Source organism: Lepisosteus oculatus, chromosome 4 (assembly GCF_040954835.1).
Source record: "Lepisosteus oculatus isolate fLepOcu1 chromosome 4, fLepOcu1.hap2, whole genome shotgun sequence".
Taxonomy (NCBI): domain Eukaryota; kingdom Metazoa; phylum Chordata; class Actinopteri; order Semionotiformes; family Lepisosteidae; genus Lepisosteus; species Lepisosteus oculatus.
Window position 1 is genome coordinate 29061760 of NC_090699.1, and position 16787 is coordinate 29078546.

Sequence of the window (16787 nt, forward strand, 5' to 3'; positions counted from 1 at the left end):
GGAAACGGCTGGGCTCCCTGCGCCAGTCCCTCTCCTCCTTCCGCCGCACGCAGCGCCCCCCGGCCCCCTGCAGGAGCGCCCACAATCCCCTGCCTTGCCTTGATGCCACAGAGATTTGAATGGCGGGGGGTTGCAGTGACAGGACTGCTGTGGTCAAGACTCGACAGACCGTGCCGATAGTCCAGGGTTCAAGATGCGGTTTATATCTTTATACTGTACCTTCAGCTTCTCTATTAGATCCCCTGTGCTTATTTCTGGTGAGCTACTGTTGTCAGCATTTCTACAAAACTGTCATTTTTTGCTCTCATTTGGAAAAATGTATTGCCTAAATTTTTAGTTTTTAGCCATTTTTAACAAAAGTGTTTCTACAGCAATTTTCTTTGTCAGAGAAAGGTGTTTTTCTTCAAATTCAGGAAAGAGTGAGATCGGCAGACAAGGCCCTTAGAAAGCCTCCTTTGTGCTGCTGGGGAGAGGGGCATAGGCAGAGAGACTGCTGGGAATGCAAAGCTGCAGATCCGGATGGGGGAATGTGGTAGCCCAAACCTAACACCCCAACCACTGGAACCAATCTGGCGGGTGAGACCTCACTGCTGTGGCGTGTCAGTAGTGTGCAGTTTTGTGAAATGCAAGAGGAATCTAACACTACTGCTTCTGTGTGTATGAGTGATTGTTCTTTTTTCATGAAATTTTAAACAGCTAAAACTTGAGCTCGCCAGCTCTGAGGGGTTAGTTGATGGATTCTCTGTGGGCTTTGCTTAATAGAAACTCTGGCTCTTCATACTTTTTTTAAACCAAGTTTTGTTAAACTGTTTTATTTACTGCATCACTTTTTGTTTTATAATAAAAAGAACAGGTTTTCAGAAAAGGCTCTTGAATGTTTTGCCTAGGTCTGGTTGTGTGGTGTATCTGTATCTCCAGCTGTATGCAGAGCTGAGGTTACCTGTACTATACTGGTGCCCTGGGGGATGGTCTCCAGCACACTGGTCTCGTAGCTGTTCTGCAGGAAGATGGGCCGATTGTCATTGACGTCCTGCACCACGACATTCACTGTGGCTGTGCCTGTGCGCCGCCCTCCTGCTGGCCCATTATCTGGGGGACAAGAGCAGAGGCAATCAGTGACTCCCAAACATTGGTGCTTAAAGCCACAGTCACTGCGCTCATGAACCAATCGGAATCCCCTGACAATGTAAACCATCCACTCATCCACAATCAGTTTAAGGAAACATTGCCTTTCTCTTGATTTAAAGGCCGATCGGGAACACTTAAAAAAAAAAGTTGTTTGAGCAAAACTGAGCAAAGTCATCTCAAAGTGTAAGGCTATGCCAATGTACAGATATCAATAGCACTGAGACTAGGGGCTGCAACTTCCATTTATAAATTCCTAATAACGTAATACATTCAAAAAGCACTGATATAGTGTTAATAACATTGCAGTAATAGGTTCTTAATGAATGATTCAGAAAAAGTATAGTAACAAAAGTCACAGTCTTATTTATAAATAATTTATTAACAGATAATTTAACATCAACGGCTTGCTTGTTTTACATTTGTAAAGTGCCAGTTCCCACCGCTAAACTGAAGTGATACATCTAAATGCCCATTATCTTAGCACTACAGTGAAGGTCAGGATTTGAAATAAAGACACAACCACAGTAACAATGTATAGATTTGCTGAAGTGCACCCAGGACCCTCTAATTGATGACAATCTCCTGTGGGCAGCCAAGAGTCTAAAACCTCCATGACTTTAAGAGATTGAATATAAAAACATGATGCGTGCAGCCTCTGTCAGCTGAGTAACTAAACTTTTTTTTTAAAGCAGAAAAACAGGAAACCTCAAGATTCTATTTTTTTCTTGAATATTTAAAACATAAACAGAAGTGCCTCCATTTTTTTCATTTTTCATTTCTGTATTTTGGATTTATGACCTAAATGTAAAGATGTATTTTTTGTTGGGGAAGGGGGGGGCATTTTTCCAAAACAAAAAGTAAAATGGCATTCTCATTTTTCTATGTAGCTGAATGTTTTATACACTTACATCATGACATTCAGAATATGAGAATTAATACATGTGTGTGGTTAACAGACCTGAAAACATATACTGTTTATAGGAACTGGGAAATCCAACTCTTCAGTATAGAAACCACAGAAACAGAACAGCAGTAAACAGCTATAAATTCCTGACATTAAAACAAGGAGTCTGGGCTTAGATATTTTTGACAATTTTACATCATTTTTCCCATACAATATCTGTCCAGGATGAAGTATTTCTCTTGGGTTTGAAGAGAGATAAAAATGTATTTTTAATAATAGTTCATTATAGGAATGTTTCTGTCACAATTTTTCATGTAAAATCTAGGATGCTTCTTCCAGTCTAAACAAGTCCTGATTCTGCATGAAAAGTCACTTAAAGATCCCCCCTTCTTTAAGTGCCTTAATCCATGGTTCCAGGGAGAACTTACAAGTGGAAACTGAAACAGTAGACAAAGCTTCTAAAATCACTGAGGTCTTTCATAACCTGATCGGATTGCAAAACCTTGCTAATGAAAGTGTATATATATCTTTTTTTTTCATGCTTTGAAAGTATGAGGCTTTCCTTTTTTCCCTTTCAAATTATTGATCCACCCAGAAATTGAAACTTTCATCTACTTTGTCAGAGCTCCGTGATTTGTGATCTTGAATCCAAATTTTTGAAAATCATTTGGAAAATAAATCTCTGTTCCATAAACTGTGATCTCAGTATTTGTATTTTATTCATACAATGGCGTAATGCAGACAGTCAAGCAGAAGGCTAATGTGTTTACTACTGTTTCTGCTGTGAGAAGAAGATCAGTGGCTCACCAATGGCCTCTATAATGAGAGAGTAGAACGCCTGAGTCTCTCTGTCCAAGCTGACCACAGTCCGCACCACACCGTCCCTGAAGCCCACGCTGAATTTGCCATCCTGATTGCCCCCTGTGGGTAAACACAGCCTACATTATCTTCTGCACACTATTCCAGACAACACATCTGCATGATCACCAGTGCTACAAATGAAACAAGTAATCAGCACTGGAGAAGCTAAAGACTGTACTCCTTAAACAAGTCAGTGGAGTCGGTGAGGCTATTTAGTCTGTGGAGGTGGTGTGGCAATGTGAACTGTGGAGTCAGTGTCAGTGAGGCAGTACGGGCAGTGGAGTCAGTGAAGCAGTACAGTCTGCTCTTGGAAGTGGTGTGATAGAATGAACTGTGGAGTCAGTGAGGCAGTACGGGCAGTGGAGTCAGTGAGGCAATACAGTCTGCTCTTGGAAGTGGTGTGATAGAATGAACTGTGGAGTCAGTGAGGCAGTACGGGCAGTGGAGTCAGTGAGGCAATACAGTCTGCTCTTGGAAGTGGTGTGATAGAATGAACTGTGGAGTCAGTGAGGCAGTACGGGCAGTGGAGTCAGTGAGGCAATACAGTCTGCTCTTGAAGGTGGTGTGACAGTATGAACTATTGAGTCAGTGAGGCAGTATGGGCAGTGGAGTCAGTGAGGCAGTAAAGTCTGTTCTTGGAGGTGGTGTGACAGTATGAAGTGTGGTGTCAGTACGCCAGTACAGGTAGTGAGCCAGTATGGGTTGTGGAGTTTATGTGACAGTATAGAGTTGAGTCAGTGAGGCAATATGGACAGTGTGACGATGAGTTTGCACAGGAGTCCTTTGCCATGCAGTGTCTGTGCTGGCAGTCAGTTAGTACAGATGTTCCATGCTGGGCAATCAGTATCCAGACCTGTAATGAAGTAGCTGAGCTCAGCATTCAGTCCAGTGTCATTATCTGTACAGCTCAACCTGGTGACCATGTAATCCCGTGCCACATTCTCCAGCAGGGTGATATTGTACACAGATGGGAAGAAGGTGGGAGTCTCATCGTTCATGTCCAGCACTGAAAACATGGGGAACCAAATGAGAAAGAGAGCACAAGACCAACATGCAGGAGATCTACTGTGTTAATAGAATCAAATGAAGAGCATCTGTTCAGAGTCACCACTGTTTCAAGGACTGGCCAAATTAAATTCCTCTCAGCGACCCTGGGATGAACGCAAAGGGTTATGCATGTATTGTGTCAATCATTTGACACAATACACACATAACCCAAAGGAATTTCTTCAAGCCATATTTCAAATAACAATCATATTTCTGAGTTTAAGCTGCTTTACAGTATTGAACCACTAGATGGTGGCAGAAGACAGAAATGCTTCAGCTCAGCCTTTTACACAGAAATATACAGTACACTGCAATTGCTGCTTTATCATACCACGTTCTAAAGGATGTATTACATGACAGCATTAGTATTAGAGTTTTTCAAACAACTAACAAGTACAGCTTCAGGAAATTTAGGCGAAAAAGTCAGAATCAGCATAAATGACCTCATACTTTGGCTGTAACTAGAGCTGATATACTTTTGTACTGAAGGCAGACACTTTGTACTAATGATAGAAGTACCCTAAGGGGCCTGCAGACTGGGGTCATGCTTATAAAACACAATCCAGCTTGGTAAGAAGAAAATGACACAGATAAAATTATAAGAGTTACTCTGGTCTTCAGGATGGTTAAAAAAACTGTGCAGTGGGTTTCAATGTATCTGTGTGATGTTGGAACATTAGGGCTTAATAGCTCTTGTTCAGATGTGTGTGGCAGAGATGAAAAAGAATGAAAATGTCTTACAGTTGTCTGTGGTTGCAACAGAAGTGCAAGACAAAAAAACAGAAATGAGTGCACAAACAAAAAAAATGACAAAACACAAGCAAAACATACTGAACAAAAAATCTACAAAACACAAAAATAAGTACACAAACAAAAAAGAGTGCACAAATAAAAATGGAAATAGGTTCTCACAATGCACATACCATCTGCTGTAACATTAGAGTGGGGGCTACAGACCAATGTGAGGTAAAGCATAACATATCTGAGCCATATTAAAGGATAATATAAATATTTATAAGTAAATAATTTCAAAAGTAGTAAGAAAGTCCTTTTTAAAATTTCTAAATTAAAATACTAAAGGTTCTAGATTGTGAAACTCACATAAGAAGCCATATATACAGGTATGAGCTTGTCATATAAACATAGCTCTGGAAAGGCTGGGGCACTTGATAGCATATTGCTTTGACCTCAGTTTGAGCAAAACAAATGGTTCTCACCAAGCTGCCCTCCACAAAACAGACAGAACATTCTACTGTCGTGCCGTTTTTTTAAGGTTTTCTAAAATTCACAAAAACGTCTCATGCACTTCACACAGCACTGCCCTCTCACCTTACAACAGATGCCACGTCCATTGTGAGAACCTTTGTATAGTGAGAACTGTTGTGTATTTTTTTGTGTATTTTTTTTTTCTTTGTGCACTCATTGTTTTGTACGTTTTGCACTGCAGGACAGCTGTAGATTGCAGTTTAATGGCCTCTTCCATCTTAGGTGTGCCATGTTTATAGGTACTGTATATCCAGCCAGCAGGCGCCTCTAGGTGAAAGATTTCTCCAGGAAATTTGCTGCACTTTTATCTTGGTTTTGGTATATATTTGAAACAACGTTATATGTTCTCATGTCAATTTTATAATCGTTCACTACTTTTACTGCATGTTGCTACATTGGATTAAAATCACAGAATTGCTTTACCTGATGATCACTTATTAAGTGTAGTATCACAACCTTCATGAGTGTTAAGTGTCACAAAACCTGGCACTAGAGGTAAAACCATTGTAAGTAAAGCAAAATCAAAGTAAAATAGGGAGGAAACATACAGGAAAAAAGCACGTTTTATAGATTCAACTTTAATACAGAGACCAATGTGGACCACATAGGGAAAAGGGCATCCTTGTAAAAATTCCCAAGAGAGGTTACCACATTCATACTTGTTATTGTCACGTCCTGTACACCTAGATAGCGCTGCTCTTCTGTCCTGTTCCTAGATCCCTGTGATTATTCATATCTTTCCAGTGTGTCTTGTTGTGTTGCCTTTTTACTTCCTGTGTCTGCTCTGCTCCTGGCTCAGCACTGTGGGTACGGATGTCCTGAGACCGGCCTATTACCAGGTTGCCCCATGTCTGTGGCCTGAGGGCATAGGTTTCTATACCGACATTGTCTGACCCCCTGAGCCTGGGCTAACCTCCGTGTTGCCCCATTTGCCGCTACGCATAGGGTCTCTACTGCTCTCCTTGTCATTCCCTGGCTTGCCCTTCCGACATCTGTGACAGTTATATCACTCTCCTGATGTCACAGAATTGGAAAGAAATGCTTGAAACACTTCAGTGTGTCATTTTGTCCTTACTGTCTTACACTGTCTTTGTGCAGTGATCACACCCCACCCTGCGTACCTGTGATGGTTAGAGTGCTGGTGGAGCTGCGGGGGAACTGGCCTGCATCCGCCACCACCACACGCAGAAAGTACTGGGCTGTGCGCTCACGGTCCAGCGTTGCCGTGGAGACTACCACGCCTGATGTACTGTTGATGACAAAGTCCAGGCGCGGCATCCCCACCTGCATGGAGAGGCTGACTTGACCGTTGTCACCCTCGTCGGGGTCTACCACCGACACCTGGATCGAGGGACAAGGTAGCAGTGAGAAGGGAATGGAGGGAACAGAGAGGAAGGAGTGGAAGACGACAAGGGAAAGGGTTGCAGGAAGAGAGAGAGAAGGGGAGAGAAAGAGGGGGAAGAGAGGAAGGGGAGAGAGTGAAAATGGGGGAGAGAAGGGAGAGGGTGTGGGAGGGGGATGGCATACTGTAGGTTAAAAGAGAACAGAGGTCAGAGGGTAGAGCTGCATAGCTCTCACACCTTTATTACAAGAGGCACATATAATCAGGCTTATGACACTTCATTCCTCACCTTAAACACAGATGAGCCGATAGGAAGCCCCTCTGGCACCTCAGCATTGAATGGCAGGTTCAGGAAGGTGGGGTCATTGTCGTTGAGGTCCAGCAAGTTGACCAGCACTGTGGTGCTGGCTGAGGAGCGTAAAGGTGGGGTCCCACCTGTGAGTGGCAGCATAACATGGCTAAACCACTGCCTGCATCACCCTGAGACTGATCTTCTTGCTTAGACTGCCATCAGACTTTATGAGAAGTCACTTGCTACAGTAGTTGGGTCATGACTGGATGGTCCCAAGGTATATATATAAAAAATAGAACTTGTGGTATCCTGCAGATAAGTTAAATTTGCAGTTTGCACACACAATTGTTATTGGAACACAGAAATGGATGTACAGTTACTGCTGCTGCTGACATGCTGTACGTGCAGATGGACTCACGGTCAGTGGCAGAGACAATGATGGTCCTCATGAGCTGCGTGTCTCCAGGCTGTGTGCTCTCACGGTCCAGCACAGCGCCGCTGGTCCGGATCTTCCCTGTTGTGGTGTTGATGGTGTAGAACCTGTTGGGGGGGCTGATGCTGTACACAACACTTCCATTCTCCGACCTGTCAGGGTCTACTGCCAGCACCTGGGCATGGGGTGAGTGTGAATGTAGGCAGGTAAGAGGAGAAAGAGTGAGAGAAGGAAGAAGACAGAGAAAGATGGTAAAAATGGGGAAGTGGGATGATAGAGAGATGCAGGGATGCAAGGAAGATGCATAAGGGATAGAGAGGTGAAGACAAAGATTGGGAGGGACAGTTCAAGAGAGACATGATGGGAGAGTAAGAGAGAAAGAGAAGGAGGAAAATAATTTGGATCTAATTTGGAAGCATGACAAAACTAAAAACTAAAACTGCACTCTGCTGGTGAGTCCATCACATTACAGTTGAATTTCCTGCAGTTGGCCAGTGACTGCGCCAAGATAAGGAGAAATCTCAAAACCAACAGACACAAGTGGTTAGAACTGGCCAGAGGATGGAAGCAGAAAGCTAGAGATGGGCATCTGTGCAGGAAAGCCTGAAAAAAACAGAATAACTTACTGGATAAAAAGTGCTGTGAAGATAAAGTAACCATATTCAGAAGCTGTTAATAAAATTGTATGTATTCAACTGGGGATCAAACATGGGAGGCTGCAGCCAATATAAAGTGCCAGGATCCTGGGACCCCAGGAATCTCTTTCTTTTCAAATTTACCTGCCTACAGGAATTAAAAGGGGAACTGTGGTTCCAATTTCTCAGAACGGGGATTACATTTTTTGCTTGGTCTAAAGCATGTTTACAATGTAATAAGGCCACTTTTGAGTCAACGGAAGTTTTGTTGTCTCTTTCTGAATCTCAGACAATTCCAGCAATATGATCCTCTGCATACATTGAAAATTTGTCTCTTTTGTGAAGAGACACTTTGGAGGTTGTACACGTTATTGTGTACTTTGCAGTTTCATTGTGATTTGAAATGCCCTCATAATTGCTGATTCATTATAACCCAGAAATGTAAACATTGTCTTGCAGTTTCCCTTTAACTCTAAACCTTAAAAACAGATGAAGGTCTTAAGCAGAGTGCCGAATGAGTTTCTCAGAAAAGTACACAACCTCAACCGTCCAAGTCCTAGCGTGGTGTGTAATTGTACTGCTATGAAACCAAAGGCAAACAAATTAATTTTCTTTTGAGGCTATTGTCTTGCAAAAAAACTCTGCTATCACATTCAGTTTATAAGATTGCTGAGCGATCAGAGAAATGCCTAAGATTTGTGCAGAGTAGACTTTAGAATGCAGGGATGCTTTCATTGACCGTATTTCAAATTTAAAAGATACTAATGTTCCTGTGGTGTCTTTATGAAATTTGTCATCATATTTTTTTCCAAGAACATTGACATATTAGTGTCACTTTGGTAGAAGTGTGCTCTTGAATTACATGATTATAACATGTTACATATTATGACCTATTACCGTATTTTAGGCTAATTTTCAATTTTCCCAATAACATTTATTTTATTTTGTTAATGATACGGTAACTGACAGAAAACTGGTTTGTCTTCTATCTTCTGGTTTTTAAAGGAAAGTACTGGCCTATGTTAAAAGGCCTGCTGCAGGCAGAGGGCAGCTCTTCACCACCTCATAGCACATTCTCAGAGAAAATTTGTTGAAACAATTCAGGCAAATAGCCCAAAGGGAGCACTTCACATTTATTTGTTCAGTCACAAATGTAAATTTTAAACAAAAAAAGCTAAAAACTCAGTTCCAAGAGTTGATTAATTATTAATTGGATTCAAATTAATGTCTGTACCCCGAGCTGTTTTAATTGCTCATTAGTAGAACAACGTGAATCAAAGTTCTTTGGGTGCTTAATTACTAACAGTCAAGGCTGTATTGGACTACTCAGACCTATGAGAGAGAAGAAGGTAGGGTCTGAATACGGGAGCAAATACAAACACACAGCAATGAGGCAGGCTGGAGATGGGGTCAGTTCAGGGCACAGAGTCACCACTGAGAACAGCTGACTGCCAGGAAAGACAGAGACAGAAATACAGTGAGAAAGATGCGCTTCCAGTGCAGAGAAGCTAGGAGCAATTCTAAAGGGAGTCCTGCAGGGAGAGATTTGTTCCCAATGGTCACTCTAATGGTTTTAGATAAACAGGCTTTCAAAAAATGGATGAGTATTAGTTCCATTTAGTTGTAGTTTTGAGGAAGATCAAACAAATCAACAGAAAGTGGAGTTTTTAGTCATGTGGAATTTTGCTCAGGTTGCAAAACGTTTTACTGTTTGTGTCATCAATGATAACTGAGAATGGTGTACTACAGCTAGTACGGTCACCCTGAATATTGCAGGAATATTATGCCAGAGAGAAAGGCAGGTGAGAGATGAGAATGTTAGCCTAGACAGTCAGATTTTCAGCAGTAAACTGTGCTGCTATCCTGGACACTCCACACTGCTGCTACACACGTTTTTCATACTGGTATTTAAACATGTATTTAGCTTGCAGCTACATTTTAATCCCTAATTGGAGTTAATTATGTTTAGTGCTTAGTAATAAATGAATGAATAATCAAGAATTAATTAGTGGGGCTGTGTATCAGTAATGCAGGGAAGGTTATCTCTTTTGCCAGTCTACTGGAGGGATCAGAAGATCCCTTTTCATGGAGTGATAGTCATAGAGTCTGACTCAGGGTTCAGCTATTTTAGGTCATGTTAACATGATTTTTTCCAAAGCTTTTGGAAAGAGCAAAAGCAAAAGCAAAGTAACTTCTGTACAAAACATGCTCTCACTTTTCCAATTAACTCCACCTGGCTTTCCCCTTATGCTTATTTGAAAAGCAGACCAATTTTCCATAGCAAGATTGTCTCATGCTACAGCCAAACTTTAAAAGTATTATAATTTCTCAAGTGAGCTATATAATTATGGGAAAAGGACAGCAACCTTTCACTGCTGTCTCTGAACTACTAGAGCAAAGCCTTCCCTTGTGAAAATTTTAGACAGTAGATTCTTACATTTGATGTTTTACTGTGGTTGACTTTAAACATTGACATTGTTTTTCCATTGCTTCCCAGTAGGCATCATAGTTTACAAAAAGATTGCACTGGGCTCCATTTTATTCACCATCGTCTACCACAGCACACAACTCAGGTGCAATCGATCATCAACATGACCAAAACTTCAGATAGCAGTGTTCACACAAGGGCCAAGCTTCGTGCAGCAGCAAGGGATTGTTTTCCTCACCGTGATGACATCCGTGCCTGCAGGGCTCATCTCCACCACGTTGACCTCATATGGCTCACCTGTCCACACGGGGGCGTTGTCGTTGATGTCCAGCAGAGTGATATTGACCTGAAGGTGGAGAGGCACTCAGCACAACACCGCTCTCTGAGGGTATACCACATGCATAGCGATGCCACCCACACTTAATCTTGCCCGTGCGATTCTTCAGTCTTCCCATGACACTTTCCTACCCCGCTTATGTTGAGACACGTATGCAATGTCTATCTGTCAAGGCATCATGTTTGTGCGGGAGAATTACAAGTCCAGCACTCATTTACTTAATCAGACTAATTATTAGATGAGATAAGTCAACCCTCAAGGCCCCACAACATTTGTATAGATAACTATATTTTCAGTCATCAGTCAGGAGCATCTTTTATACTGCTAGTATATACTGACTTGCAATGATACAGTATCTTACTTATTGTAAGACTTGAATAACTCATTGAGCACAATTTAATACAAATACCTTTGTATTGGCGTGCTGTACATGTGAATATGGACAGCTGAGACCATATTACACATTAAATTACTGTGCTATCCTTTAGAATTTGCTGTCTTCACTCATGCCCCTAGTAAAGGATTCTCAAAGGGACTCTTCAGTGGGGACAAGGCATCTAATTAAAAAAAGCTTATTTATTTTTTAAAAGCATAAAGGGTCTTAATGATCTGGATTACCAATAACCCTCCAGATGTCCCATGTACAAGTACATTAAATAAACTGATTTCCTTTGGTTTGGTATAGTACATATATACAATATATACATTTCCTGTCATATTTTATTACATATGTACAGTATGTGATTGTGTATTCAAAAGTCTGGCATAGCAGACAAAGAAAAACCTTATGTATTCATTCATAGTACAGGAAGGGAGCAGTGGCAGTCATGCCACAGAGGTGGAGACACTTCAGACCAGTGCCACCCTCTGCGTGCTATAGCATCCCATGGCATACCTGTCCTCTCATGGCAGTGAATGATCAGAACTTTAGCTAGTACTGTAAAAAACAGGTTGTTGTTACCGTGGCAATCCCGGTTTTCTGAGTTGGGCCCACACCCCCATCAACAGCTCGAACGATAAGGATGTACTCTGATTTCATCTCTCGGTCCAAAAGGGCAGTGGTTGTGATCTCCCCTGCAATTCATACATAAAAATGATGAAAAATCCATGTCTCATGGGATTCCCAATTTGCTCAGCCAGTAGAGGTGTTTGCTTAAGGTGTAGAGACAATTCTGTGGAACAGAGGTTGCTTGCTCGAGCCTGGGTCATGTTAGGATTGGGATTGGGCACAACAGGATTTGTAGTTGTATCGGTGAAAACATGCATCACTCCTCCAATTGGCACTAACTCTCCTGCTGGCTCCTGTGGAGCTCACGACATATCAAATGACATATCAAATGATACATAATCCTGAGGATCAGCTTACTGGTGGACTGCGCCAACATGCTTCATTTTGTGTAATTTCTGCAGAGTTTAAGACATTTCATGATTTCAAAATTGAATTGGGTTTGCAATGAAAAAGAATAATTAAGCAATTAGTATTTTATGTATCCCATCGCCGAAAACAAGAGAATAAAAGCTCCCTTCTTACCTGCACTCTGACCCTCTATTTTTCTGTCCATGACTCAGGCAGGACAGGAAAGCTCTGAGCTTCCCTGCACCACTCCCCCACCCGCAAAGAGACTGGAGCAGGTTATTATTATTATTAGCAGAGTGTTAAATACAGGATTGCGTTTCAGCCCCACTGCTCCCTATGCTCTACTGCAACATTAATTCCAAACCGACGGGGTGCTAATTAACGTCCCTGGCACTTCACATTTGCTTTGCATGACCTGTGGTGAGACGAAGGGAGATGAGGCAAGTGAGGACAAGGGTAGACGTGGGCGCTGGGCTATTATTAGAGGTGCTGAGACACAGAGGGCATGATGTGGGATTAGGGTGACACCTCTCTGCCCCCAGCCTGCCACTCACTCTGACACACAACTCATGGCCTTGACACACTCACCACACAGTGCACTCCACACTCCCGGCTGCCTCACAGGAGCACATAATCTGTGCAGTTCTGAAGACAGACACAGTGTTTTCTATGTTTTCTTGCAGCTGGGCTCTGAGTGACTCAGTTACTAAATGTTATGTTAACATGTTTTCTGAGGCTGTTAAAACAACACTAACTTCAAGAATTCCTATCCTTCCATTCTCCTCCCAGGTTCTACGGCATCCTCTTTTCACTCCTAATGTTTTTACCTAAACACTCCTGCCCTGACAACCTCTTCTGCCCTCTTTTCTCCTGCTCAATACTCATCTGTGCTTTTCTTCCCCACTCCTGACACCCCTCTCTAGTTCTTTTGCAAGTGTTAAACTGACACACTTCTCTAGACCTCCTTCCCCATCTGACACACCTCTCCAACCCTGCTGTGATATACTTCTCCAGCCCTACCCCCCACCTCTGACTCCCCTGTTCAACCCTCAATCCTTACCCCCTCTCCAAGCATTATTCTGACACATCTCTCCAAACCTTTATCCCATCCCTCTTAACGCCTACCCCCGACACCCCTCTCTAGTCCCGTCCCTCCACATCTGACACAGCTCTCTCCTCTATCCCTACCCATAACACCCCTCTCCAGTACTTCCCTCCACATCTGACACAGCTCTCACCTTCTCCATCCCTACCCATAACATCCCTCTCCAGTCCTATCCTTCCACAGCCTAAAAACCTCTCCAGTTATCTTTCCCCATCTCTGACACGCCTTTTCAGCTCATACCGGAACGTGTGTTGAGGCGGAACTGTGAAGATCCCTCCAGGGAGTAGATGAGGGAGGCCTGGCCAAACTCTCGTGATGCATCTTTGTCTGTGGCATTGACGAACAGCACTGTTGCCCCTGGGAGAGGAAGAGGGGGAAAGAGAAGAGGCAGTCAGGGATGCAATACGACACGAGGGGAAGCTGAGGAGAAGCTCTGGCAAACAAAGACAGAATGTTATATTGAAATATGAATTAGAAAGTGCCTCAGAGAGCTTGAAGAAAGCAAGTAAGCTGTTAAAGAGGGAGAGAGAAGGAGGAAAAGAGAGAAGGAGCAGCATCCCAAAATATCCATCATTCACACTGTGCACCATCCACATAACAGGTAAAAGCTTTCACACTGTCCAGTATTTAGTGTACCTGCAATGATATTCTCGGGCACAGTGATGATGTAGGAAGGCTGGCTGAAGGTGGGTGGGTTGTCATTCTCATCCTGGGGGTAAACAGATAGAGCTGTTAGGAAGGAACATTGACTGTCTGACAGCCTGCAGTACACTGGGCATGCCTGGACATGGCATCTTGTTAGAATGCACAGTATCTGGAGGGGTTGTACTGCTCACATAATGACAGGCAATGATGTACTTGTAGCACTTGTCCTGTAAGGGTTTCTTAACACAGTTTAGGGAAGATTTCCACAACTGAACACTTCTCGTTACTGAGACCTGTACTCATTTAATCCACAGAAGTCTCAGAATAATCTAATAAAAATGTTACACAAGAGCCCAGTGCAGTCCCAAGTTACAGCACAATCAGAACATGAAACTGGTTTGAGGTGATATTGAAGAACTTTTCTGTTTCAAAGTCCATATTTCCAAGCTTCATGATGTGCATTCCAAAACCTGGCACACAGAGTCTGGTTCATGGAAAGTGTTGGCACATGGAAGTTATTTCATGGAAACTCCTGACATGTGGAGGCTGTTTTTAGATCTAGTTGCGATACATTATGGTACTGTATGAAACTGAAAAAATAAATTAATGAGAAGTGCAGGAAAAAACAACATTGAATTTATAAATGTGAATCCCTGCTGAGTTTGGCGAATCAGTGCCCCTTCTGCATTAATGATGCTGTGTTCAGCACTGTAAATTAATGTAATTTGTAGAGCAGGCAGCATGCTTGGGGAGGGGTGATGCAGCAGAGCGTCTCGTTAACACCATTTGTAATTGTCAAGACAGGGGGGAGATCTGAAGGCGTGCCTGTGTACATATATGAGTTAGGACTGTTAGAGCACTTGAGTGTGCATGTGTCTGTTGCTGTGTGAGGATTTGTTCAGCATACTAGCATGTTGTAGCTGTTTGTGAGTGTGTGTGTGGGGGGGGTGTTTTAATTGGGCATAGTTCATTTTGTTAACCCCTCAACTGCATGCATTTTGTTCCTATGCCTGTTCACCTTTAGTGTACTGCTCATCCAAGCACAGAACATGACTTCAATTAACAGTTTTCAATAAAATTTAATTACATTATCACAAATTCTGCCTCAAATTCTACTAAACAAAATGTCGATAAAATATAATTTGACATCAAGAATCACACTCTCCACTAAAGAGAGTTACAGCTCTTTTACAACAGTTTGGGTGGTATAGCCAAACATTCTCTTTTTCATACATCACTATTTGATATTCAGGAGTTTGGTCAAATCTTAACCAGAGGGAGAAGAGACAAGATTTGAATAGTGAGGCTTATTAGGGTAAATCCCCTGGCTAAAGCTCTGTTAGAAGGCTGTTGGAATCACCAAAAAATGAAAGACATCTCATAATGCCAATGTGGAATTCTTAAGTTACAAAAACTAAAGAAAGAATATGATTAAGGCTACACTTAGGAGCTTGAACACATAAGGGAACTGAAGGGTTTAAAGGAAGCTTTAGTAGCATTTCCAAATTGATCAAAGAAAGAGAAAACTTTGGGACACGCTGCTCTGGAGAACAGAGTTTGAGTGCTGGCGAGGAAGGTGCATGAATAAAAACCCAACAACACCAAAGCAGAATCCTTAATTGGGGAACAAGGTGCGTGTGCTTAACATGTTGGCTGAGTCCGGTGGAAGAGGTGGAGTTTGGGTTCCTTGGAGCTGGTGGAAGAAAAGGGTGTGCCAAGGAACACTGGGCAGTAGGGTCTGTCTCTAGCAAGAGCAAAGGCGAAATGCAAAAACGAAACACACAACCGTGTAGGAAAAAAAACCCATGTGATTTATATGGAGATAGGTGGAAGTGGATGAGATTAGGATTTATTCTCCTCCTGAACTTTTGTTTTAAACTTCTTTAAGCAAAATGTGTCCATGTGCTGTATAATCATGCGACGCAGAGTACAATTTGAAGTGAGTGGAGGTAGAAAGAACTACCTCTAGGTCGATCGGCACACTCTAGGTGCTGACCCCTGCTGGTTTGATAGGTTATGCATTAGAAAGGTGCTAATTGTATATACTGTTCAGTCTTCAGCAGAAGTGTAACACTAAATTATGATCTTAAAGCCAGAGAATTGTGACAGATAAGTATGTCTTGCTTTCTTATAATTTTTTTTAATTCTAGAAAATAACCTGAATTTATTTGGCAATATCCTGAGAGCTGATAAATAGAAGAATATTGGCTATTCTCTCCAGCAGTCTTTTAGAGCTCATCAGGAAGGTATTATTTATTGGGATGCATGCCTTGGCCAAGAACAGGATACTCACAAACAGCTCAATGGTGACAGGGACAGTACTGTTGAGGGGGGGTGCCCCAGCATCCTTTGCCATGACCATGAGGTAGATGAAGCCCCCAGGGACCAGTTCGTAGTCCAGCGGCCGAGTCACGCTGATCACTGAGAAGATACACACAGACAAGTATGCAGGCCAGACAGAGGTCAGTTACAGGACAGCAGCAAGCAAGGTGTGTGGTTATTGTGTTTTAAGTAAAAATTCAAGCTATGCTGGAAGTCTCCGTGAAATAAAAAAGTAATATCTTGATTATCTATGAGTGTACTCTGGGTCTCATTCTGAGGAGGCATACTAGAAGGGTCGCTGTTGCTTGCTGAGGTGTTTAAGAGGGTCATTCACGTAAGTCTGTATTAGCTTAATGCTAATGCTGTCCCCTTACAAAGATTTATACTTGGAAACAAGTACTTGTGGAATGTGTGATTTCCATTTTTCTCAAGTCACACATGAATAAGTTCAATTAAGAGTCCTTCTTAAAAATTGTAATAAGTTGGAGGCCAGGGCCAGGGTTCACCAACATATTCAAACATACAGGATTTTTGTACTTTGAACAAAGTTTGTTCATCTCTCTAAAGTACATATGACTTGACTTAAGAGTTCAAACAGGAAGCAATGTTCCTGGATAATCAAGTAACTTTACAGCTTGGATCAACAAGTACAAACTGAGTAGCGCTAGCCAGCTGCCCAGCTGGA

At 42.3% G+C, this 16787-nt stretch overlaps 1 protein-coding gene across 1 annotated transcript in view; it reads right to left on the reverse strand.

Annotated features, from left to right (window-relative positions):
• The window catches only part of cdh23 (cadherin-related 23), a 198507-nt gene that overhangs the window by 55866 nt on the left and 125854 nt on the right, over window positions 1-16787 (reverse strand). The window contains exons 17-27 of the mRNA XM_069189026.1: window positions 16074-16201; window positions 13772-13844; window positions 13376-13492; window positions 11635-11747; window positions 10575-10682; window positions 7259-7448; window positions 6838-6983; window positions 6328-6547; window positions 3747-3899; window positions 2840-2953; window positions 941-1089 (exon numbers count right to left, since the gene is read on the reverse strand). Coding sequence (XP_069045127.1) covers window positions 941-1089; window positions 2840-2953; window positions 3747-3899; window positions 6328-6547; window positions 6838-6983; window positions 7259-7448; window positions 10575-10682; window positions 11635-11747; window positions 13376-13492; window positions 13772-13844; window positions 16074-16201 — 1511 coding nt within the window. The remainder of the gene's footprint in view (window positions 1-940; window positions 1090-2839; window positions 2954-3746; window positions 3900-6327; window positions 6548-6837; window positions 6984-7258; window positions 7449-10574; window positions 10683-11634; window positions 11748-13375; window positions 13493-13771; window positions 13845-16073; window positions 16202-16787) is intronic.